The 20,780-nt window shown below is 39.9% G+C and overlaps 1 protein-coding gene across 1 annotated transcript; it reads left to right on the forward strand.

Annotated features, from left to right (window-relative positions):
• The first annotated feature begins 221 nt into the window (after positions 1–221).
• Positions 222–9,312, forward strand: Ppp1r15b (protein phosphatase 1 regulatory subunit 15B). Its single transcript, XM_047521296.1, has 2 exons — positions 222–2,683; positions 6,735–9,312. The coding sequence occupies exons 1-2, from the start codon at positions 770–772 to the stop codon at positions 6,927–6,929; spliced, it is 2,109 nt and encodes a 702-aa protein (XP_047377252.1). The 5' UTR covers positions 222–769; the 3' UTR covers positions 6,930–9,312.
• The last annotated feature ends 11,468 nt before the right edge of the window (positions 9,313–20,780 follow it).

Genomic DNA, 20,780 nt, shown 5'->3' on the forward strand with positions numbered 1-20,780 from the left:
CGGGTGCATGAAAAGGCCCCGGAGCATTCCTGGGTTATCTTGAAACTCTCCGACCTCTGCGAACCCTAGCCTTTAACCCAGAGAGCGGAGGGCGCGGTCTCCTAGGAGACCGCGGCGACTCGCTGCGCATGCGTACAGCCTGCGCCGGGCTGATGCAACCTCCCGCGTGCGAGCTGCTTTACGGAGTAAGGAAGCCGACAGGGAACTCTGGCGAGACCAATCCGCTGCCACGCGGAAGTGTGAGCAAAGGCCCGCCCCCAGGGCTCTGCAAATGACGTCGGGCGGTGTGGGGCTAGTGGCGTAGACGCCGGCAGTCCTTCGTCTCATCCGGTAGCTTCTGGCTGTCCGGCGCCGGCCCTGCGGCCATCTTGGGCTTCGCTTCCACCCGCTCCGGCCAGCCTGCCCAGCCCTTCCGTTGTCGCGCTGCTCCGGGGCTCTACACCGGTCCGTGTCTTCGAGAAAGTCGCCGCCGCGGGAGGGCCCCTATCTATGGTGGAGAGGCCTCGCGCGGACTAGGACGCCTCCTTCCCGCCAGGATGGATGTCGCCTCAGTCGTCGCCTCCTGCGCGGGCCGCTCTGCTCTGTGGTCTGCCGCCCGTTGCCGAAGCCGCTGCCCTCTGTGGCTCTTCTCCTGGCGCTGGGATCGGCCTGGAGCACCAACTCCGCCGCTGGGCGAGGCCAAGTCTGTCTAGGCCTCTTCCCGAATCCCATCCGGCCCGCCGCGGCTGAACCCCGCCGTCCTACCCGAGAGACTGCCACGAAAAAGAAGATGGAGCCGGCGACACACGGATCGCGGAAACGGGCGGCCCCTGGGGCGGGCTCCTGGTTCCGGCTGCCCTTCTTGCTTCGGCGTTCGCAAGCAGGCTTTTCCAGATTCCCGGTACATTCTGCTCCTGCAAACTCCGGGGACCCCACACTGCCTTCCTCTTCCCAGCCCGAGGCTCGGACCGGCTACTGGGCGAAGCTGCTTTCCCAGCTCCTTGCACCGCTCCCCAACTTGCTGCAGAAGTTGCTGATTTGGATCCAGCTTTTCAGTGGCATGATTCCCACCAGATGGCTAGATTTCGCCGGAGGCTACAGCGTCCTGAGAGCCTTGAGGGGACGGGAGGAAACAGCCGCCCCCGCAGTGCAGAAATCTTTGAGTTCGCTAAGGCTTGACCCGCTGGACAGCTCGGTTGCCAGTCCCCTTGATTGGCTAGAGGAGGGGATCCTCTGGCAGTGCTCATCCTCAGACCTAGAATTGGAACTTAAAGCCGAGGGAAAGACTTTGGACCCTGCACCACTCGCATTTCTCCAGGAGCAGCAGCTTTGGGGAGTGGAGCTGTTGCCGAGTAGCCTTCAAGCCCGTCTGTTCTCTGACCGAGAACTTGGCTCTTCGCCCTCCGGGCCTCTAAACATTCAGCGCTTAGGCAGTTTGAACGTCGTCGCCTATGTGCTGAACCCCACCTACTTGGACTGCCTTCCCCGGCTAGAGCTCAACTATCAGAACAGCCCTGGAAATGGCGAGCTGGTTGATTTCCAGGCACTGACCCCGGAGAGCAGCTGCCTTTCTGAGGACCGGTGTCATCCCCAGCCATTGCGTGCAGAGATCTCTGCAGCCTCGTGGCAGGGTTGCTCACCTCTGTCTAGAGAAGGCTTGCCTGAAATCCAGCATCTTCGTATGAAACGGCTGGAGTTCCTTCAGCAAGCTAGCAAAGGCCAAGAGTTACCCACCCCTGACCAAGATAATGGCTACCACAGCCTGGAGGAGGAACACAACCTTCTCCGAATAGATCTGAACCACTGCGCGGATGACCCCACACAGCCTGTTCCCTTTAAGGGAACCATTCCTGGAGCCCAGGAGCCCACTGAGGAAAAAATAGAATTGTTGACTAAAGAGGTTCCACTTGGTTTGGAAAAACAAGGCCCTTCTGAAAGCTGTCCATCTTGTGAGATACCTGAGGGGAGAGAGCCTGAAGAGGACCAGATCAGTGTGGTTGACTCCTCAGATATAGAAGATGACCTTCCCGTTTCTGCCAGACCAGCTTGTAGTAACAGATTGATAGATTACATTTTGGGAGGTGCATCCAGTGACCTGGAAACAAGTTCTGATTCAGAAGGGGAGGACTGGGAGGAGGAAGCTGAGGATGATGGTTTTGATAGTGATGGCTCACTGTCAGAATCAGACTTTGAACAAGATTCTGAAGGGCTTCACCTTTGGAACTCTTTCTACAGTGTAGATCCTTATAATCCCCAAAACTTTACAGCAACACTTCAGACTGCTGCTAGAATTGTTCCTGGAGACCATTCTGATTCAAGGAGGGATTGGTCTGACAAGTGTGATGTAGGGAATTCTCCCCAGTCTGAAATCCTTCCGGAGACCTCTGACCATAATTCTGGGGAGGAAGATGACTGGGAATCTAGTGCAGATGAGGCAGAAAGCCTGCAACTGTGGAATTCTTTCTGTAATTCTGATGATCCCTACAACCTTTTAAATTTTAAGGCTCCTTTTCGAACATCAGGGAAAAAATGGAAAGGCTGTCACGATCCCGAGAGCCCATCCGAGTCTATGGTGGCCATTTCTGAGTGTCACACCTTACTTTCTTGTAAGGTGCAACTGTTGGGGGGCCAAGAAGAATGTCCAGACTTGAGACAGCGTGCGGTTCCTTCTGGAGAAAGACACATGCATATCAAAAGAAAGAAGGTTTGTTTCTTTTATCATCTCATAATTCATTTGGTTTTGATATAGGTAAATGTAGCAGCATGACTTATTTTTTTAGACATATTTATACATGTTTTTGAGGAAGGCCTCTAAGCTCATAGCCTTGGAGTGAGAAATTTTCAAATGACCCCACTTCCGCTCCTGTGTAGAGGACTGTTTTTGTTCAAAACGAAGATGCCAGTATCTACTTGGTATCAGGCAAACACTATTTTCATTTTGATTGGTGGCTCTGGACTCTTCCCCTACGAACTTCCAACTTTTTACTCTTTTAGGGAACAGAAATATTAAACCTTATGTATATGTGATTAAATTTTTCTAGAAATTGAGAAGGTCCTAATACAGCCATAGAGGTTTAAAATGGGTTTATATGTGGTATTTTGTTTGCATGACAACAGTGTTTTCATGCCTGTCCATTAGCGCCCAAAGGGATGATATCAGTAGCAAGTCAGGTAGATGTATCTGGTTGTTTGCAACAAAAGAAAACACTAATTTCAGTATCAAACTTTTTGATGTTACATGGTTTTGATTGACAGTTAAAAACAATACAGGAAATGACCCAGCAGCCCAGGCTGATCTGGAGTTCAAATTCAGCCTCAACAATGGTGAGGCTCTAAGCAACTTAGTGAGACCCTGTCTCTAAATAAAACAAAATAGGGCTGGGGATGTGGCTCAGTGGTTGAGTGCCCTTGAGTTCAATCCCTAGTAACCCTGCCCTCCCCCCCCAAAATACAGGAAATGATACTGCCTTTTTTCTTAAGAATGAAATACTAGTTAGCAATGACTTTCGTCTCACTAAATTGCTTAGGGCCTTGCTAAATTGACGAGGCTGGCCTTGAATTTGCAATCCTTCTGCCTCAGCCTCCGGAGCCACTGGGATTATAGGCATGTGCCACCGTGCTCAGCTGAAAATATCTTTAAATGGTAGTAATCTTATGTCTTCATTTGCAGAAGCAGAGTAAGTCATGTTAAAAGTTAAATTTTATCCAGGTCCAGTGGCACTGTCTGTAACTCCAATAAACTTGGGAGGCTGATGCAGGAGGATTGCAAATAAGTATAAAGGGCTGGGGATGTAGTAGTACAGTGGTAGAGTACCCCTGGGTTCAATCCTTAGTACCTCTAAAATAAAATTTGAGTTCATACTTTGTAAATGACATGATGAAAGGGCCTTTCTTTATTCTTCCAAGGCCCCTCTGACAAAAATGAGTTATTTAGAGCCAATAGACAAGAAATAAAGTGGCAGGTGCGGGTGCTGGGGATGTGGCTCAGTGGTAGAGCAGTTTGCCTGGCATGTGTGAGGCTAAGGTGGATCCCCAACACTGCAAAAGAAAGCAGCAGAGTGGGGCAGTGGAATGAGAACTCTGCATCTGGAGACCTGTGTGTGCTCCACTCCTGAGTGGCTTAGGGCCAGGAGATTTGGGAGACAGCCAGACCTGGGAAGTTACTTGACTTTCAAGGCCTTGATCTACTTAGTTACCTGATGGTGATAATAAATGTTTACAAGTGTTGGAAGATTTATTGTTTTCATGGTGCTGGGAACCCAACCCAAGGTCTCCTGCAGGCTAAGAATGAGTCCAATTTTTTGCAAGATTTCGAGATTATTAAATAAAACTCATAATTCATTGCTTTGCCTTTGAATGGCTCCAATCCATCTCATATCTCATTTTAGCTTGAGTAAAATAAAATGAGTAAATGGATATGAGACTGTCACTATTAACTAGATGCAAAACTTATAAAAGATTATGTCTAGGGGCTGCAGCTATAGCTCAGTGGTAGGTCACTTGCCTTGCACGTGTGAGGCACTGGGTTCGTTCTCAGCACTGCATATAAATAAATGAATAAAATAAAGATCTATCAACATTTAAAAAAAATTTAAAAAGGTTGTCTAAATATGATAAAATTATTTGACAGTTTTTGACTCCTTTAGGTATATGGAGTTATTCCATATACCTAAAGAATTTAGGTACATTCTTTAGGTATATGGGAATAATGGTTAGTGCCTGACTCTAAAGCATTACAATTAGGGTAGTGCCTAAAGATGGCCTTCAGATCTAAGAGTTTAAAATACCTTTTGTACTGGCAAAATTTAGTACAGACTGTGGAACCAGACAGTGTTTGAATCTGATTACACCACTTAACTGCCGTGTGATCGGATTTGGACATGTTATTTCACTTCTCTTTTTATTTGTATAATGGGGATGATAATAGTCCATACAACATAGGGTTGATGTGAAAATTAAATGAGATAATAATTATGAAGTTCTTTGAAAAGAGCTTGGAGTATGCTAGACATTATATAAATGCTTGTTATTATTTACCTTAGTGACACAATGAATGAATAGACTAGAATGCAATAACTAGTAAGGTGTTACATATAACTAATTGTCCTCGCGGGCATTCCTCGGCCTGATGTAAAGGAAATGAAAGTAGCGTCCTCAGTGGGACTAGCTGATGTAACTGTTAAACTATACTTTAAAGCAAGTATTTACCTTTAGAGTTTACTATCTTTCTTTTTTTTTTTTTTTGGTGGTGCTGGGGATCAAACCCAGGGTCCTATGCTTGTAAGGGAAGCACTTTACCAACTGAGCTATCTCCCCAGCCCTAGAGTTTGCTATCTTAAAAAGAAACTTTTTTTTTTTTTTAAATCATGTCATACACATAGGACCAGGCATTACAATGCCATTTGACTTTTTATTTATTTATTTTGTGGTACTGGAGATCAAAGGGAGGGAGGGCCTTGGTGCATGATAGACAGGTACTCTACCACTGAGCTGCACCACAGCCCCAAAAGAAACTTGTTTATTAAAAATTAAGTGGAGGTGGGGGGGAGGGAAAAAATAACAGAATGAATCAAACAACATTACCCTATGTAAATTTATGATTACACAAATGGTATGCCTTTACGCCATGTACAAACAGAGAAACAACATGCATCCCATTTGTTTACAATAAAAAAAAAAAAAATTAAGTGGAGGGTTGGGGAGATAGCTCAGTCAGTAGAGTGCTTGCCTTGCAAGCACCAGGCCCTGGGTTCAAACCCCAGCACCGCAAAAAAAAAAAATTAAAATTAAGTGAAGATTAAATAGAAATTACTAATAATGAGTGGGGACTGTTACTTACTACGTGTCATCATGTGTATTATAATACAATTTCATGTACAGTTGTGCCTCCCTAATCTGAAAATTCAAAATCTAAAACTTTGGAATGCTAACGTCATACTCAGAAACTATGGAGTTTGGAATCTTTTGGATTTCATAAAGTTTTATTTTATGTAAATATTCCAAAATCCCAAAATTCTGAAATCTGAAACATCTCTGGTTCCAAATATTTTGGGTAAGGGATACCCAGCCTGCAAATACAGTGATAACATACTGAATACAAAGAGAATTTTTAAAAATCTTAACTACGAAGTTTCTCATAGTAATTCAGTAATTAGTACTAGTAAAAGTACTAATTTTGTTGTATTTTATTTACTAAATAATTTTCAGTATTCTGATTACAAAAATAATACAAATACTGATAATTCAAAAATTGATAAGCACCAAAAAGTGATTTTTTTTTTAAATAAGGAAAAAGGAAAAGTAGAAATAAACAAAAATATTGTTAAAGCCTTTGCTATGATAAAAACATTGACTTCCAGGGATATACTGGTTATTTTCTAAAATATGTTGTCATTTTGGGGAAAGAATATTACAGTGTATCCCTAAGGATTAAAGAACAGCAGGAATTAATAGCAGAAAAATTTCATTCACCATTTGAATTTATTTTCTTGACACCAAAAGCCAAGGACTGAGGTTGGGGAGACTGTATATGTGTGTGTAGTTATATGAAAGACATTGGAAAATTTCAGGGCGTTTGTTCACTGTTTTGTCCAAACATCATTTACTTAGATCCTTTTTTAACTTCAGGTATAGTTGGAAACAAAGATTCCTTTAAGGTATTTGGCGTTAAGAAAGAAGTAGCATAAAGGGCTGTTGCCCTCAATGCTGATTTTAAGATCCTAAAGAGTTATTAAAATTATTCTTTGTCTTTATAGGTAACCTTCCTTGAAGAAGTTACTGAGTATTATATAAGTGGTGATGAGGATCGCAAAGGACCTTGGGAAGAACTTGCAAGAGATGGATGCAGATTCCAGAAACGAATTCAAGAAACAGAAGATGCTATTGGATATTGCTTGACATTTGAGCACAGAGAAAGAATGTTTAATAGACTCCAGGAAATGTGCTTCTAAGGACTTAATGTTTCTGAGTAAAGTTAAGATGAGCTGACAGCCTGTAGACCTAGTATACACTACCTCTTAGTTGAGAGGTTTCTTTTTAAAACAAATACTGGCAGCTGTCTTTTGACTTAAAAAATTTTTTTTCCCAACATATCCCACTTAGAATGTGCAGGTTTAAGTCAGCCCTGAGAGTGAAGGATGTGTGATTTTTTTTTTTTTTTCAATCTTCCTTTTTTTGATATAGTTGAATGTGTTTTTAACATCCTTTGCTTGAGGTGAAAAGGGGACCTTTAAATTGTAATTTTGCACTTTCAGAACTTAATTTCTTGGGAAACAATATTTATAGGGCTTTAAAGTCCATTTTTAGTTCTAGTTTAAATTTTGTATGCTTATCAAAACACTTCGGGCTCGCTCTTTTTCCCCATCATCTGAAATTAATGGGCTTTTATGTTTTTCTGTACTTTTTTATTTCAGTGATTTGGCCTGTCTGCCTTACAGTAAAAAAATAATCTTGTATATGTAATCAACTTAAAAGTACATTGTCTTTTTTTAAAAAGTACTTTATCTTTTTTCCACTCTTTCCCTCCTCCTTTAAAAATGACTGGTGGAAAATGCGTGGTGGATTTTTTTTTTTTCTCCATAAAGTTCTACTTAATATATTTCCAGGGACTACCACAAAACATGCACATGTGGTACTCTCTGCTACTTTGGGAAAGCTGCATCTTTCTGCCAAATTTTAACCTCTAATATATTTGATTTCTGTGCAAACTGTTCTTTGGAGAGGTTTCTGAATATGTTATTGTAGTTCCCAGTTGAATGTGATTCTTTGTATCATTCAACAGGTAGAAATTGTAAAATGCTCTAGCAAGTAGTAATCCCATTGCAGGAATTTATTTTTTAAGCTTAAAAGCCGAGAATTTTCTTGGGAGGAAGGTAGGAGACATCTCAGAGTAATTTGGTTTTGTTGTATATTGTGCTCTCAACAGAAAACCAGTGTTAATATCATGCCTCAGCACTGTCACTTTAAAATCCTGTCAGGGTGACCTGTAAACTTGGAATTGGGCAGTTGAATTTTCAAGTTTGAAGTATAAAATACAAACTTTAGGTCATATCCAGTTTTATTATTTTCTATTTTAATAATGAGAGAAGCAGTGGTTAGGCCTGTACTTTCATGAAAGCATAAACTATAGATTTAACATCTAGAAAGTCTTAATATCTTTAGCCCAAGTTGACTTTTGAAGTCTTTGCATTGATTGGTTGCATACATGGTGCGTATCTGTTAGGCTGAAGGAATATTAACCAACTCTCAAAGGGTCTATTTTTCTGCCATGTGCCTCCCACCACAGGTAATGGAAAAACCTAAGTGGAACAGAAGATCACTTAATTTTGAACTTACTCCAGTGTGGGGATGAACTTTCAACAGAAGTGCTTACAGGGTTACTACCTCAGTTTATAATCTACTTGGTCATTGATTTATTTCTGTCTGGTTTGCTCCAAGCTGGCTCCAGTGTTGGTACTTACATATTCATTCATACACACACTGAGAGTGCATCACCATAAAAGTTGGTCCCAATTTTGCAGAGCCCTTATTCTGTGTGTTATGTAACAGTCCATTTTAATTGTGACCATGGGGGATGCAAATACAGAGTCCAGTATAATGCCATGAAAACAGGCTAGACTCAGGCACCAGCTGTTAGTTGGGAAGCAGGCACATTTGCCTAGACTTCGTGACAATGCAGATATTCTTTTGACTGAAGCATATTGTTCAGCGACTTGGTTGTGTTTTGTGTTTCTAAAATCTAGCACTCTGCATATTTGAAATAATGGAACATCTTTACATTCATTGGACTTTGGAAAATTGTTTCCTTGGGATTGTGCCCTCACTATCCAATGAGCAAGAGCTTGGTTAAGAATTCTCCCATTTGCTCTCCTCCTTCAGGAGGGATCATTTTAATATTGACCTGGAAGAGAAAAAAATTGAAGTCAGTTTCATCCCAATCCTAGAAGGTAAAGTAAATAAGCCCTTCCCCCACTCTTAAAATCCTGGGAGGTTTTAAGTGAACATTTTATACATTAAAGTCTTGTAATGGTGCTTTCCGTGTAAATGTAGCATGTGAAAGACTTTGTACAGACAGGTGTAATTTCCACTTCTGAGTGATGAAATGTGATAATAACACCACCTCCTCTGTAACTTGAAATCAAAACTCTCAGATTTTATTTTTTTATAATTTAAGGAGGGTGACATTAAGGGACTAGAAGACTTTTAAATTGGCTCTTCAGTGATTTAAATGTAACCAGTTGTTGGGATTTTATATAGCTAAAATTATATTTGTGTATATAACTTAACCTGTAAATTGTAATAAATATATTTGCAATTATTAAATGTTAAATGATATTTTGGTTCAACTTCAAAATGTATGTTTTATATTGATGTTGGAATTACTGAGCAGGATTTTCAGGATTAAATCCTTTTGTTGGTGCACTGTAGACTTAAAGTGCTGGACAGTCTCTGTGACATATAAATTGCACCTTGGCTAATGGAAGGCAAGTGTGGTCTGAAGATAAATATAATTGCAGGCCACATTTTAGTAATGAGAAAGAATTTCATTCTTTGGATATGAATGTCCTTTCTAAGAGAAAAAATATAATTCTAAAATTGGCCCACCAATTTTGAGTTCCACCGCAAAGAAAACAGTCAAATAAATAGAGTATTCACAGAGCAGTGAAAGTCACCTGTTGGCTGTAACATAGCATCTCTCCTAAGTTACAGGGAAGTCATCTGCTTCTTTTGTGCTTTGTTATTTATAACTTGGTAAATCACAGGGATTTCCCATTTATGAAATTAAATAAATGTGATGTAACCTCAGAAAAATCCTAAACTTTTCACCCAAAAATACTACAATATTTGCATTACAGCAAGCCTATTAATGGATTAAGGAATAATAGCATTCTTTTTTTTGTTTTTACAGACTGCATTTTGATTCACTGTACACAAATGGGGTACATCTTTTTGTTTCTGTGGTTGTGCATGATGTAGATTCATACCATTCGTGTAATCATACATGTCCATAGGGTAATGATGTCTGTCTCATTCCACCATTTTTCATACCCTGCCTCCCTCTATGGGATCTAAAGTTCCTCCATTCTTTCACCCCCCCACCCCCATTATATATCATCAATAATAGAATTCTTTGATGCTGGGGATTGAACCCAGGGCCTTGTGCTTGCAAGGCTAGCACTCTACCAACTGAGCTATCTCCCCAGCCCAATAATAGAATTCTTCAAGCATTTGGATCTTCCCAGCTAATGAAGAAAAGTTATCAAAGATATGTTTCTAAATTGGAGGGAAAGAAAACAGTTTCAAAGAATGAGTGATTAGTACAAATTGTTTTGTTTGTTGATACTGGGATTGAACTCAGGGGTACTTTATCACTGAGTTACATCCCCAGTCCTTTTTTTTTTTTTTGAGACACAGTCTTGCTAAATGACTTAAGGTTTTACTAAGTTGCTGAGGCTGGCTTTGAATTTTTGATTCTCCCGTCTTGGCCTCCCGAGTTACTAGGAATACAGGTGTATGCCACTGAGTCCAGCATGGTTAATACAAATTGAATTGACAATCCAAGATTATAATTTTATTTCCATTTTAGAAATAAAATTAATCAAATTTTGCTCTTTTCCTCAGCACAATACAGGAAAATAGCCACATTCACATCAAGCCAGATCAAGCTGTTTCCATCCTGATATCCTAGAGAAATTGTGCTGTTTTTCCCCTTTTCCTTTGTGGACAGTTTAAAGCAAATATTTAATTACTGATCTCAGAAATTTTGATACTTAGACATGGATTTGGGAATTTGGTGGTTTCTGGCATATTCTCCTTTGGAGATACTTCCTTTGGGCTCTTCTATGTATCTTTTCAAAATAAAAATGGAAATACCTTCATTTTTTTTCACAAAAATGCATACTATTTAAGTAATACAGAGATCTACATAGGCAGTCCTACATTTAATAAAAGAAAATACTGCCCAGGTGCTTTTTGAGGTGAGAGACTTAATTTTTTTTATGTATAAAATGATATTTGATATTTTTTCATTTAACTAATGAGGTCATAAATGTTAGCTATGTGGATTCTTTGCTCATGAACTTAGTTGAATGCTTTGTGATCAATACAAAACACTAGTGTTTTCTTTCCTAAATTTGCTCCAGTGTGACTTAGGTTTGTGTGTCAGTTAAGACTTTACAAAAGAAGGGCTGAGGATGTAACTCAGTGGTAGCATGTATGAGGCCCTGAGTTGAATCCCCAGTTCTGAAAAAATACATACACATACAAAAACATCATGGTATTGAGATCTATAACAATAGGCAGAATAAGACATTTCTCTCTCAGCCCTACTCCGAGAATTCATCAAGGAAGTGGCAGGTTTGACATCAGGGAATGTAAAGAGAAGTCATTCTACACATGTGGAACGGGACATGCTAGCTGAGGGTAGAGATTATGTATTACTATGCAAGCAATCTCGGTTATATCAGTGTTTTACCCCTGGCAGATTCACCAGGCAGATGGTTTGTGTCAAGTGGTTTGCTTGACCCACGGGGAGGATACCCTAGAGATCTAATGAGACCAGCAAGCTATTTACTGTAAGATCTAGAAACCCAAACTATACAGGAAGAAGTTTTGAAGCAAATTTTCAGGTTTTGTTCTTTTACCCTCCTTTTCATTACTATCCTTCAAGTTTCTTCCTGACTGCTGAATATTTTATTTTCACTACTGTTTTATTAGTCCTTACCTTGAAGGAGGAAGATGAGGACTTCATAGAGAAGAACAACACAAAAAGAACAGCACAATTGCAGATAAACTCTAATAAGAAGGGACCTTGCAGAGTTCTGACTCTTCTACGCTTTACCCACCAAAACGTTTCCACTTTGAGACCTGATTAGCTTTCAGAAACGTCCCAAAGCTGTTCAGGGTCAAAGAGGTGGTAGTGAAATGATAATGCTGCTTTGAGTTAACCCTGTGTTTTGTGGGGGTGGGTAGTGAGGATTGAACTCAGGGGTGCTTAAACACTGAGCCACATCCCTGGCCCTTTTTATATTTTATTCAGAGACAGGGTCTTGCTAAGTTGCTGAGACTGGCTTCAAACTGGCAATCCGCCTGTGCTGCTGGGATTACAGGCATGCACCACCACACCCAGCCTTTAAGCCTTTTTTTCTTTTTCTTTTCTTTTTTTTTTTTTTTTTTTTTGATACTGGGGATTGAACTCGGGCAACTTGACCACTGAGCCACACCCCCCAACCTTATTTTTATTTTTTTTAGAGATGGGGTCTCACTGAGTTGCTTAGTGCCTTGTCATTGCTGAGGCTGGCTTTGAACTCATGATCTGCCTCAGTCTCCTGCGCCCCTGGGATTACAGGCATGTGCCGCCTAGCCCTGCAATCCTGTTTTCTTAATGGGGTTCATATATTGGCTCTGAAGGCAAAAACCAAAAAGTTTCAAAAGAATTTCAAAAACGATTCGTGGGGATGTATGTACTGAAATGGTTATTTATTTATTTATTTTTTTAGTTGTAGGTAGACACAATACCTTTATTTTCATGTGGTCCTTGGGCTCAAATCCAAGGCCCCACGAGTACTAGGTGAGCACACTTCCACTAATCCACAATCCCAGCCCTGAAATAGTTGTTTTTAAAAACGAATTTCATCATGAACCAACTAGCCCCTCTTTGGATCTCAGATATCACCTCCGAGAGTCATCTGACAATCCTATTCCCCAACTGTTTCTTCCTTCTCATATTACTATTTAAAATTACACTCAGCCAGGTGCCATAGTGCACGCCTGTAATCCCAGGTACTTGGGAGACCGAGGCAAGAGGTTCAAATTCAAGGTCAGCCTCAGCAATTTAGCCAGCCCCTAAGCAACTTAGTGAGACACTTTCTCAAAATAACAAAAAGACCTGGGAATGTAGCTCAGTGGTAAGACACCCCTGGGAGCAATTCCTAATACAAAAAAAAAAAAAAAAAAAAAAAAAAATTGCATTCACTCTGATCCATCTGGTTAACATTTTTAGTTGTTCTTGTCTACTCCAACCCTCAGCAGCCTATAAACTCCACAAGATTAGAGATCTTGTTATGGGTCAGAACCCAGAACTGTGCCTGATATATTATAGTTGATAAATGTTAAAATTGCTTAATAACTTTCTTAAAGTTATTTCTCGTATAGTGGTATAGTTTTTATTGAAGACTCATCAAGACAGCCATGGCTGATCAGAAAGAAATGTGCCACAATCCTAGACGATGTAAATTTGCAGAACCTAAAGGTCCTTAGAGAAAAGCTACAGAAAGCTCTAACTAAATTCATAGAATGTAATTACAAATTACACAGTGGCTGGGGATACCACATCAATTAATTTGAGTGCCACTAATAAGTTACATGTTAATTTATGAATTTAATATGTGAGCAAATCAGCTGAGGCCTTTCTTTTCCAGAATTAATATTAAGTATTGGAGTACCAGCGAATTCTCACCACACCAGGGCCTCACGTTCTGTTTGTCGGATTGGCAGATTGGCAGATTGGCAGATTGGTAGATTGGCGTTGGGTTCCGCATTGTCCGTTTTGTCCACCAGATGGCACTATTTACCATACCGCCTGATGGCTGCCTGTTCCTCGAATCTGATGGCTCTTGCTCCTTGGAGGTCCCTCCCTCAGCGTGCATCAACAGCTGGAGGGCTGCCGGGTCCTGCCCTGTCCCCACCGTTCCAGGTCTGCCTGGCCCATTGTGACTTCTTTTTTTGTGGTGACTACCCAGAAGTGGTGCCTGCTTTTTCTTTGGAGAACCAAGACTTGTGTTTGAAAATAAATAGCTGATTCTTTCCTGGTGGTACACAGAGAGGGAGTGAAATGGGTGAGGTGATTCAGGAGATTGGAGGCGAGATCTGAGGCTGATAAAATATTTTATGGGTTTTTGTGTATTGGAGTTTTTCCAGTTAGCGCTTTATCTCTCCTGTTTGTCCAGCATTCCATTTTCCGTCGCATTCCTGTGTGGTGATTCCAGGGCAGTCATTTCCATTGGGGGGGGGGGGCGGGGTGGGTCCTATTGTTTCCCCAAATGGAGAATCACTCCGACTGCCCTGGAAAGAGGAGGAAATCTCAAGAACAATTGGGCTGTTTTTCCCTTTGGGAGCTAATAGCCAAGGTCAGGTAGATATCCAGGATGGCTCTTTGGTAGGTTGATATTGGCTCCAGATGAACTGAAATCAAACCTAGATGAGATCTGTCCCCAAGCCACTTCTAGGTGTGCAGACTGGAAGGCCCTTTTGTGTTTGCATGTCATTTCCCTGTGCTGCTGTGGCTGGGGTAACTTCTAACCATGCTATTGTGGTGCTTTTCCTTGTTTTTGATTCTGCTTGATTTGACCAAGTAGGGAGGAGAGGAATTTCTTTTTTCTACCTTTTGGAATTTACAAGGGAGGTTTTTATGGTTTTGTTTTTGTACTTCTGGTTGCCACATTTCCTGGACATCTATCTCTGATGGATTCCCTTCCCTAGCACAACCTGCACAAAGTCACAGCTCAGTTGGATGAGTGTAACCCAGTGTCACCTGAGGGAAAGCACTTTTTTAGAGGAATACTGTGTTGAGTTACAGCAGAAATGTCCTGCTGGGAAGGCAAAGGGTGGAAGCAGGTGCATGTTCTTGCAGTTAATTTCCCAGGTTGTTTCCGATGGGACAGGAAGTTGTGTTAAGCCAGTTCCCCTTCTTTTCATGCCCACTCAGCATAGACCTCATCAGGGTCCTTTGGGAATAATTTACCTCCCTTGATCAAGTTTCATCTCCTCTCTAAAGGCTTCCCTGACGAGGAGTCCCTCTGTCTGAAGAGTTCTTCATCTTGTGTTCAGTATGGCAGCGCCCTACACTCCTATATGTCACTGTGTGTGTATCATTGAATTTTAATTGTGGTTTCCATTTCCTCCTGCAGACTATGTCCTGTGGTAAAGGGTCCTCAGCACAGTGACCAGAACACCTTAAGTGCACAGTTCACTTCTCTTTTTTTTAATTTTTTTTTAATTGTAAACAAATGGGATACATGTTGTTTCTCTGTACATGGAGTAAAGGCATACCATTTGTGTAATCACAAATTTACATAGGGTAATGTTGATTGATTCATTCTGTTATTTTTCCCTTCCCCCCCACTTCTCTTTAACTCAAGTGACAATTTCCAGAACTGCCTCCTTCCAACAGACAGGTCCCCCCACACCTTTGTTTTCATACATTTCACCAATTTTAAATATAAAATTCAATGTTTTGATAAACATATAGTTAGGTAAACACTACCACAAAAATATTCATCACCCAAAAATTTCCCTCAGAATTTTGTATTCAATCCCCTTCCCAACCTCCAACTTTTGGCAATTGTTGATCTGCTTTTTAACCCTGTTTTACCTTTTCTAGAATTTCATTAAAATGGCATCCTTTAGTATGGACCCTTTTGTGTCTGGTTTTTTTAAGGTAGTGTAACACTTTGGGGACGCATCTATTCTATTGAATATGTCAGCTGTCTTCTCCTTTTCGTTGTTGAGTAGTATTCTGTGGTATGATCATACTATAATTTTATTTATTCATTCTCTAGGTAATGGACAGTTGCTTTGTTTATAACTTGTGATTATGAATAAAGCTGCTAAGAACAGTTGCATACAAGTATTGGTGTGGACATGTTTTCATTCTTTTTTGATAAATCTATTAGTGAGATTGCTGGATCACATATGATTAGTCGATTTTTTTTTTCAGTCCCATCAAAGACAGGTTCTTAAGCATGTGAGGCAAGTGTTTTACCACTGATCTACACCCACTTTAAAAGTTGATTAACTTGAGCCAGTGCAGTGCTGCACACCTGTAATCCCAGCAGCTTGAGAGGTTGAGGCAGGAGGATTGCAAATTCGAAACCAGTCTCAGCAACTTTGCAAGACCCTAAGCAACTCAGTGAGACCCTGTCTCTAAATAAAATATAAAAAAGGGCTGGGGATGTGGCTCAGTGGTTAAGCACCCCTGCTGGGTTCAATCCCTGGTGTGCTCCTTCCATCCCCCCCAAAAGAAGTTATGATTAACTTGAAAAGAAACTCCATTTTCCAGAATAGTTAGAACACTTGGCAGCAATGTGTGAGAGAATCAGTTGCTCCACATCCTTACTGTCCCTCAATATTGTCAGTCTTAAGTTTAGTTACACTAGTGAATTAATACTGGTAGTTTATTTCAGTGAAATTTTCATTTCCTTGATAGAGCATCTTTTCATATGTGTATCTGTTATGCCAATTATCTTTGGTGAAGTATCTGTTCATATCTTTTGTCTATTTTTTATAGCCAAGTTATTTATATTTTTGTGAGACTGTATGTGGTTTTAAAAAATATATTCTAGGGCTGCGGTTGTGACTCAGTGCTAGAGCACCTGCCTAGCACATGTGAGGCACTGGGTTTTATCCTCAGCACCACATAAAAATTAAAAAAATAAAGGTATAAAAATGATATTTAAAAAATATATATATATTCTAGGTACGAGTCCCTTATGAGATACATGTTTTGCAGATATTTTTTTCCCAGTCTGTGGTTTACCTATTCATGTTTTTAATAACTTCATTTGAAAAGAAATTTTTTTTTTTAATTTTGCAGAAGCCCAGGTGTTTTGGTCAGCTTCTTCTCACTGCTGTGGCTAAAAAACCCAACCAGAGCAATTGTAGAGGAGGAAGAGTTTATTTGGGGGCCCTACAGTTTCAGAGGTCTCAATCTACAGAAAGCTGGCTCCATTCCTTGGGGCTCAAGTGAAGAAGATCATGGCACAAGAGTGTGGCTGAGGGAAGCAGCTCAACTGATCAGGAAGCAGAGAGGGACTCCACTTTCCAGATGTAAAATATATACCACAAGGCACGACTCCAGTGACCCACCTCCTCCAGCCACACCCTACCCACCTTCAGTTACCACTCAGTTAATCCCATCAGGGGGTTAATTCACTACTTGGGTTAAGGCTCTCATAATGCAATCATTTCTCCTCTAAGCCTTCTTGCATTGTCTCACACAGGAGCTTTTGGGGGACACCTCACATCCAAACCATAACACCAGGTTGCCGATTTCTTTTCTTCTGATTTTCTAAAGATTTCTGATATCTTTTCCTGACCCAAGGGCTTGTGATTTCTTTTATAAGTTGTATAGTTAAGTCTCTGATTCATTTTGGACCAACTGTTAAAGATGGTATAAGGGTTGAGATTCATATTTTGCACAGGAATATTCAATAGTTGAAGAGACCCTCCTTTCTTCATTGAATAATCTTGGCTTATTTGTCAGAAATCAGTTTGCCATGTAGGAAGATGTTTCTGGACTCTGGATACTGTTTCATGGAACTGTATATCTGTTCTTACATAATATATCACTCTCTTTGTTACTGTAACTTTAGCGTAAATCTGGAAAATCAAAATTATTAGTTATTCTAGGCCCTTTGCATTTCTTTTCTTTTCTTCTTCTTTTTTTTTAACCTGGAAAAGATTTTTTATTAAATAAAAAGGCAAAATATTCTGGTAGAGAAGGAAGGAAATTTGTAAATTCAAAAACAGTTTAGTTGGGAAAGTAGGATTACTAGTCAAGGCTTCCTGTTTAACTTTTTTTTTTTTTTTTAATTACGTTTTTTTAAATTTTATTTTTACAGACAGCATTTTGAGTCATTGTACACAAATGGTGTACAACTTTTCATTTCTATGGTTGTACACAACGTAGATTCACACCATTCCTGTAATCATACATATACCTAGGGTAATACTGTCTGTTTCATTCTACTATCTTTCTGTCCCCCACCCTCTTCCACCCCTTTTCCTCTACACCTTCCAAAAGTTCCTTCATTCTTCTCTTCCTCCTGCCAGCGCCCCCTGCCCCTTGTTATATATCGTCATCCACTTATCAGAGAAAACATTCGACCTTTGGTTTTTTGGGCTTCGCCTATTTCATTTAGCGTGATATTTTCCATTTACTAGCAAATGCCATAATTTTATTCTTTCTTTATGGCCGGGTAATATTTCATTGTGTATATATACCATAGTTTTTTTATTCATTCATCAGTTGAAGGGCATCTCGGCGGGTTTCAAAATCTAGCTATTGTGAATTGAGCTGCTATGAACATTGATGTGGCTGCATCACTATAGTATGCTGATTTTAAGTCCTTTGGTTATAAAACAAGGAGTGGGATAGCTGGGTCAAATTGTGGGTCCATTCCAAGCTTTCTGAGGCATCTCCATACTGCTTTCCAGAGTGGCTGTACCAATTTGCAACTCCACCAGCAATGTATGAGTGTGCCTTTTTCCCCACATCCATGCCAACACTTACTATTGCTTGTGTTCTTGATAATAGCCATTCTCATTGGAGTTAGATGAAATCTTAGGGTGGTTTTAATTTGCATTTCTCTAATTACTAGGGATGATGAACACTTTTTCATATATTTGTTGATCACCTGTATATCTTCTGTGAAGTGTCTGCCCATTTCCTTAGCCCATTTATTGATTGGGTTTCTTTGTATTTTGGGTGTAAAGTTTTTCAAGTTCTTTATAAACTTTAGAGATTAGTGCTCTGTCTGAAGTGTGTGTGGAAAAGATTTTCTTCCACTCTGTAGGCTCTCTTTTCACATTATTGATTGTTTCCTGTGCTGAGAAAAAGCTTTTTATTTGAATCTATCCCATTTATTGATTCTTGCATTTATTTCTTGTGCTACTGGGGTCTTGTTAAGGAAGTCTGGTCCTAAGCTAACATGATGCAGATTCGGTAGGCCCTTTGCATTTCAATTTGAATTTTAGAACCTGCTTTAAAAAAATTTTTTTTGACTGTGGATCAAGTTCAGGGCCTCACGCATATTGGACAAGCACTCTGTCACTGAGCTGTCCCCAACCCTCAGCTTATTAATTCCTACAAAAAAACAAAACAAAACAAGCCTGGTGAGACATTGAGTAGTTTGCATTGACTTTAATAGATCAATTTAGGGAGAATTGACATCAAAATAATATTGAGGGCTGGGATTGTGGATCAGTGGTAGAGCGCTTGCTTTGCATATGTTGGGCACTGGATTCCATCCTCAGCACCATATAAATAAGTAAAATAAAAGTATAGTGTCCATCTACAACTAAAATAATATTGAGTCAGTATTGAGTCATTTGATTCATAAGCATTTCTCCATTTATTTGGTTCTTCTTTAGTTTCTCCCATAAATATTTTAGGGTTTTTAGTATACTGATCTTATACATATTTTGTTACCATTATCCTTAAATATTTTCCCTCTCACCGCTCCCCCCACATGCTCGTACTGGGGATTGAATTCAGGGGTACTCTACCACTGAGTTACACCCCCCGTCCTTTTTCATTTCTTGAGACAAGGTCTGGCTAAGTTGCCCAGACTGGCCTTGAACTTGTGATTCTCCTGCCTCAGCCTCCTGATTTGCTGGGATTACTGGCATGTGCCACCACACCCAGCCCCTATTTTCCGATGATATTATAAATTGTACTTTTTTTTTCCTTAAATTGCCAATTCTTGATGTTAATATGAAAGTATAGTTTATTTTTATATATTGATCTTTTTTTTTAACAACTTCAATTTTTAATAATGGAAACATTTTGCCATTCGAGAAACAATTTCAGGGGAGAAAAATCTTCCCTATAAACTCACCAAAATTATAAATATTATAACTTTTTTACTTCTGCAGTTTAAAATGCTTCCCTGCAATACCACCCCTTCATTTAACGCCTTTCCTGTACCATCACATTTTGAAGGGAAAACAGTATTATGGCAAAGTTCAGTTTTAACTTAACATAAGCATTTGTACAATGACTTTAAAATCTTTGGCCTTAGGAGCCTTTTTTCTTCTGTTACAACATTAAAATGCTGCTGCAGTAACCAGTATATTGATCTTGTGCTTAGGATTTCAGGATTTTTGACACAGAAGATAGGTCTGAGAATAAAAACAGTTTTGCTTCTTTCTTTCCAATCGGTGTTGTTTCTTTTTACTTGCTTTATTGTTCAACTAGGATACCAAGTACAAAGTTAAAAAGAAGTAGTGAGAACAGACACTCTTCGCCTATAGGATCAGTGGTGTCTTTTCTTTCATATTTGATATTGGTGATTTGTTTTCTCTTTTATCATTTTGGCTAGAGGTTTATATATTTTGTTGATCTTTTCAAATCCAGTTTTGGGTTTCATCAAATTTTCTTTATCATTTTTGTTTTGTTTTGCTTTGTGATTTGTAGTCCATTTCCTTCTACTTTCTTTGAGTTGAATTTGATCTTCTTTTTCTTCTTTTTCTTTATTTCTTTAAGTGAAACTTAGACCACTAATTCAAGACTTTCTTCTAACTCCCATAGCACAAGAAATAAAAGCAAGAATCAACAACTGGGATAGATTCAAACTAAAAAGCTTTCTCTCAGCAAAGGAAACTATTAGCAATGTGAAGAGAGAGCCTACAGAGTGGGAGAATATCTTTGTCACTCATACTTCAGATAGAGCGCTAATTTCCAGAATCTATAAAGAACTCAAAAAACTCTACACCAAGAATACAAATAATCCAATCAACAAATGGGCTAAGGAAATGAACAGACACTTCACAGAAGAAGATCTACAAGCAATCAACAAACATATGAAAAAATGTTCAACATCTCTAGTAATAAGGGAAATGCAAATCAAAACTACCCTAAGATTTCATCTCACCCCAATTTGAATGGCAATTATCAAGAACACAAGCAACAATAGGTGTTGGCGAGGATGTGGTGAAAAAGGAACACTCATACATTGCTGGTGAGGTTGCAAATTAGTGCAGCCACTCTGGAAAGCAGTATGGAGATTCCTCAGAAAGCTTGG

This window comes from Sciurus carolinensis, chromosome 12 (genome assembly GCF_902686445.1).
Source record: "Sciurus carolinensis chromosome 12, mSciCar1.2, whole genome shotgun sequence".
Lineage (NCBI taxonomy): Eukaryota > Metazoa > Chordata > Mammalia > Rodentia > Sciuridae > Sciurus > Sciurus carolinensis.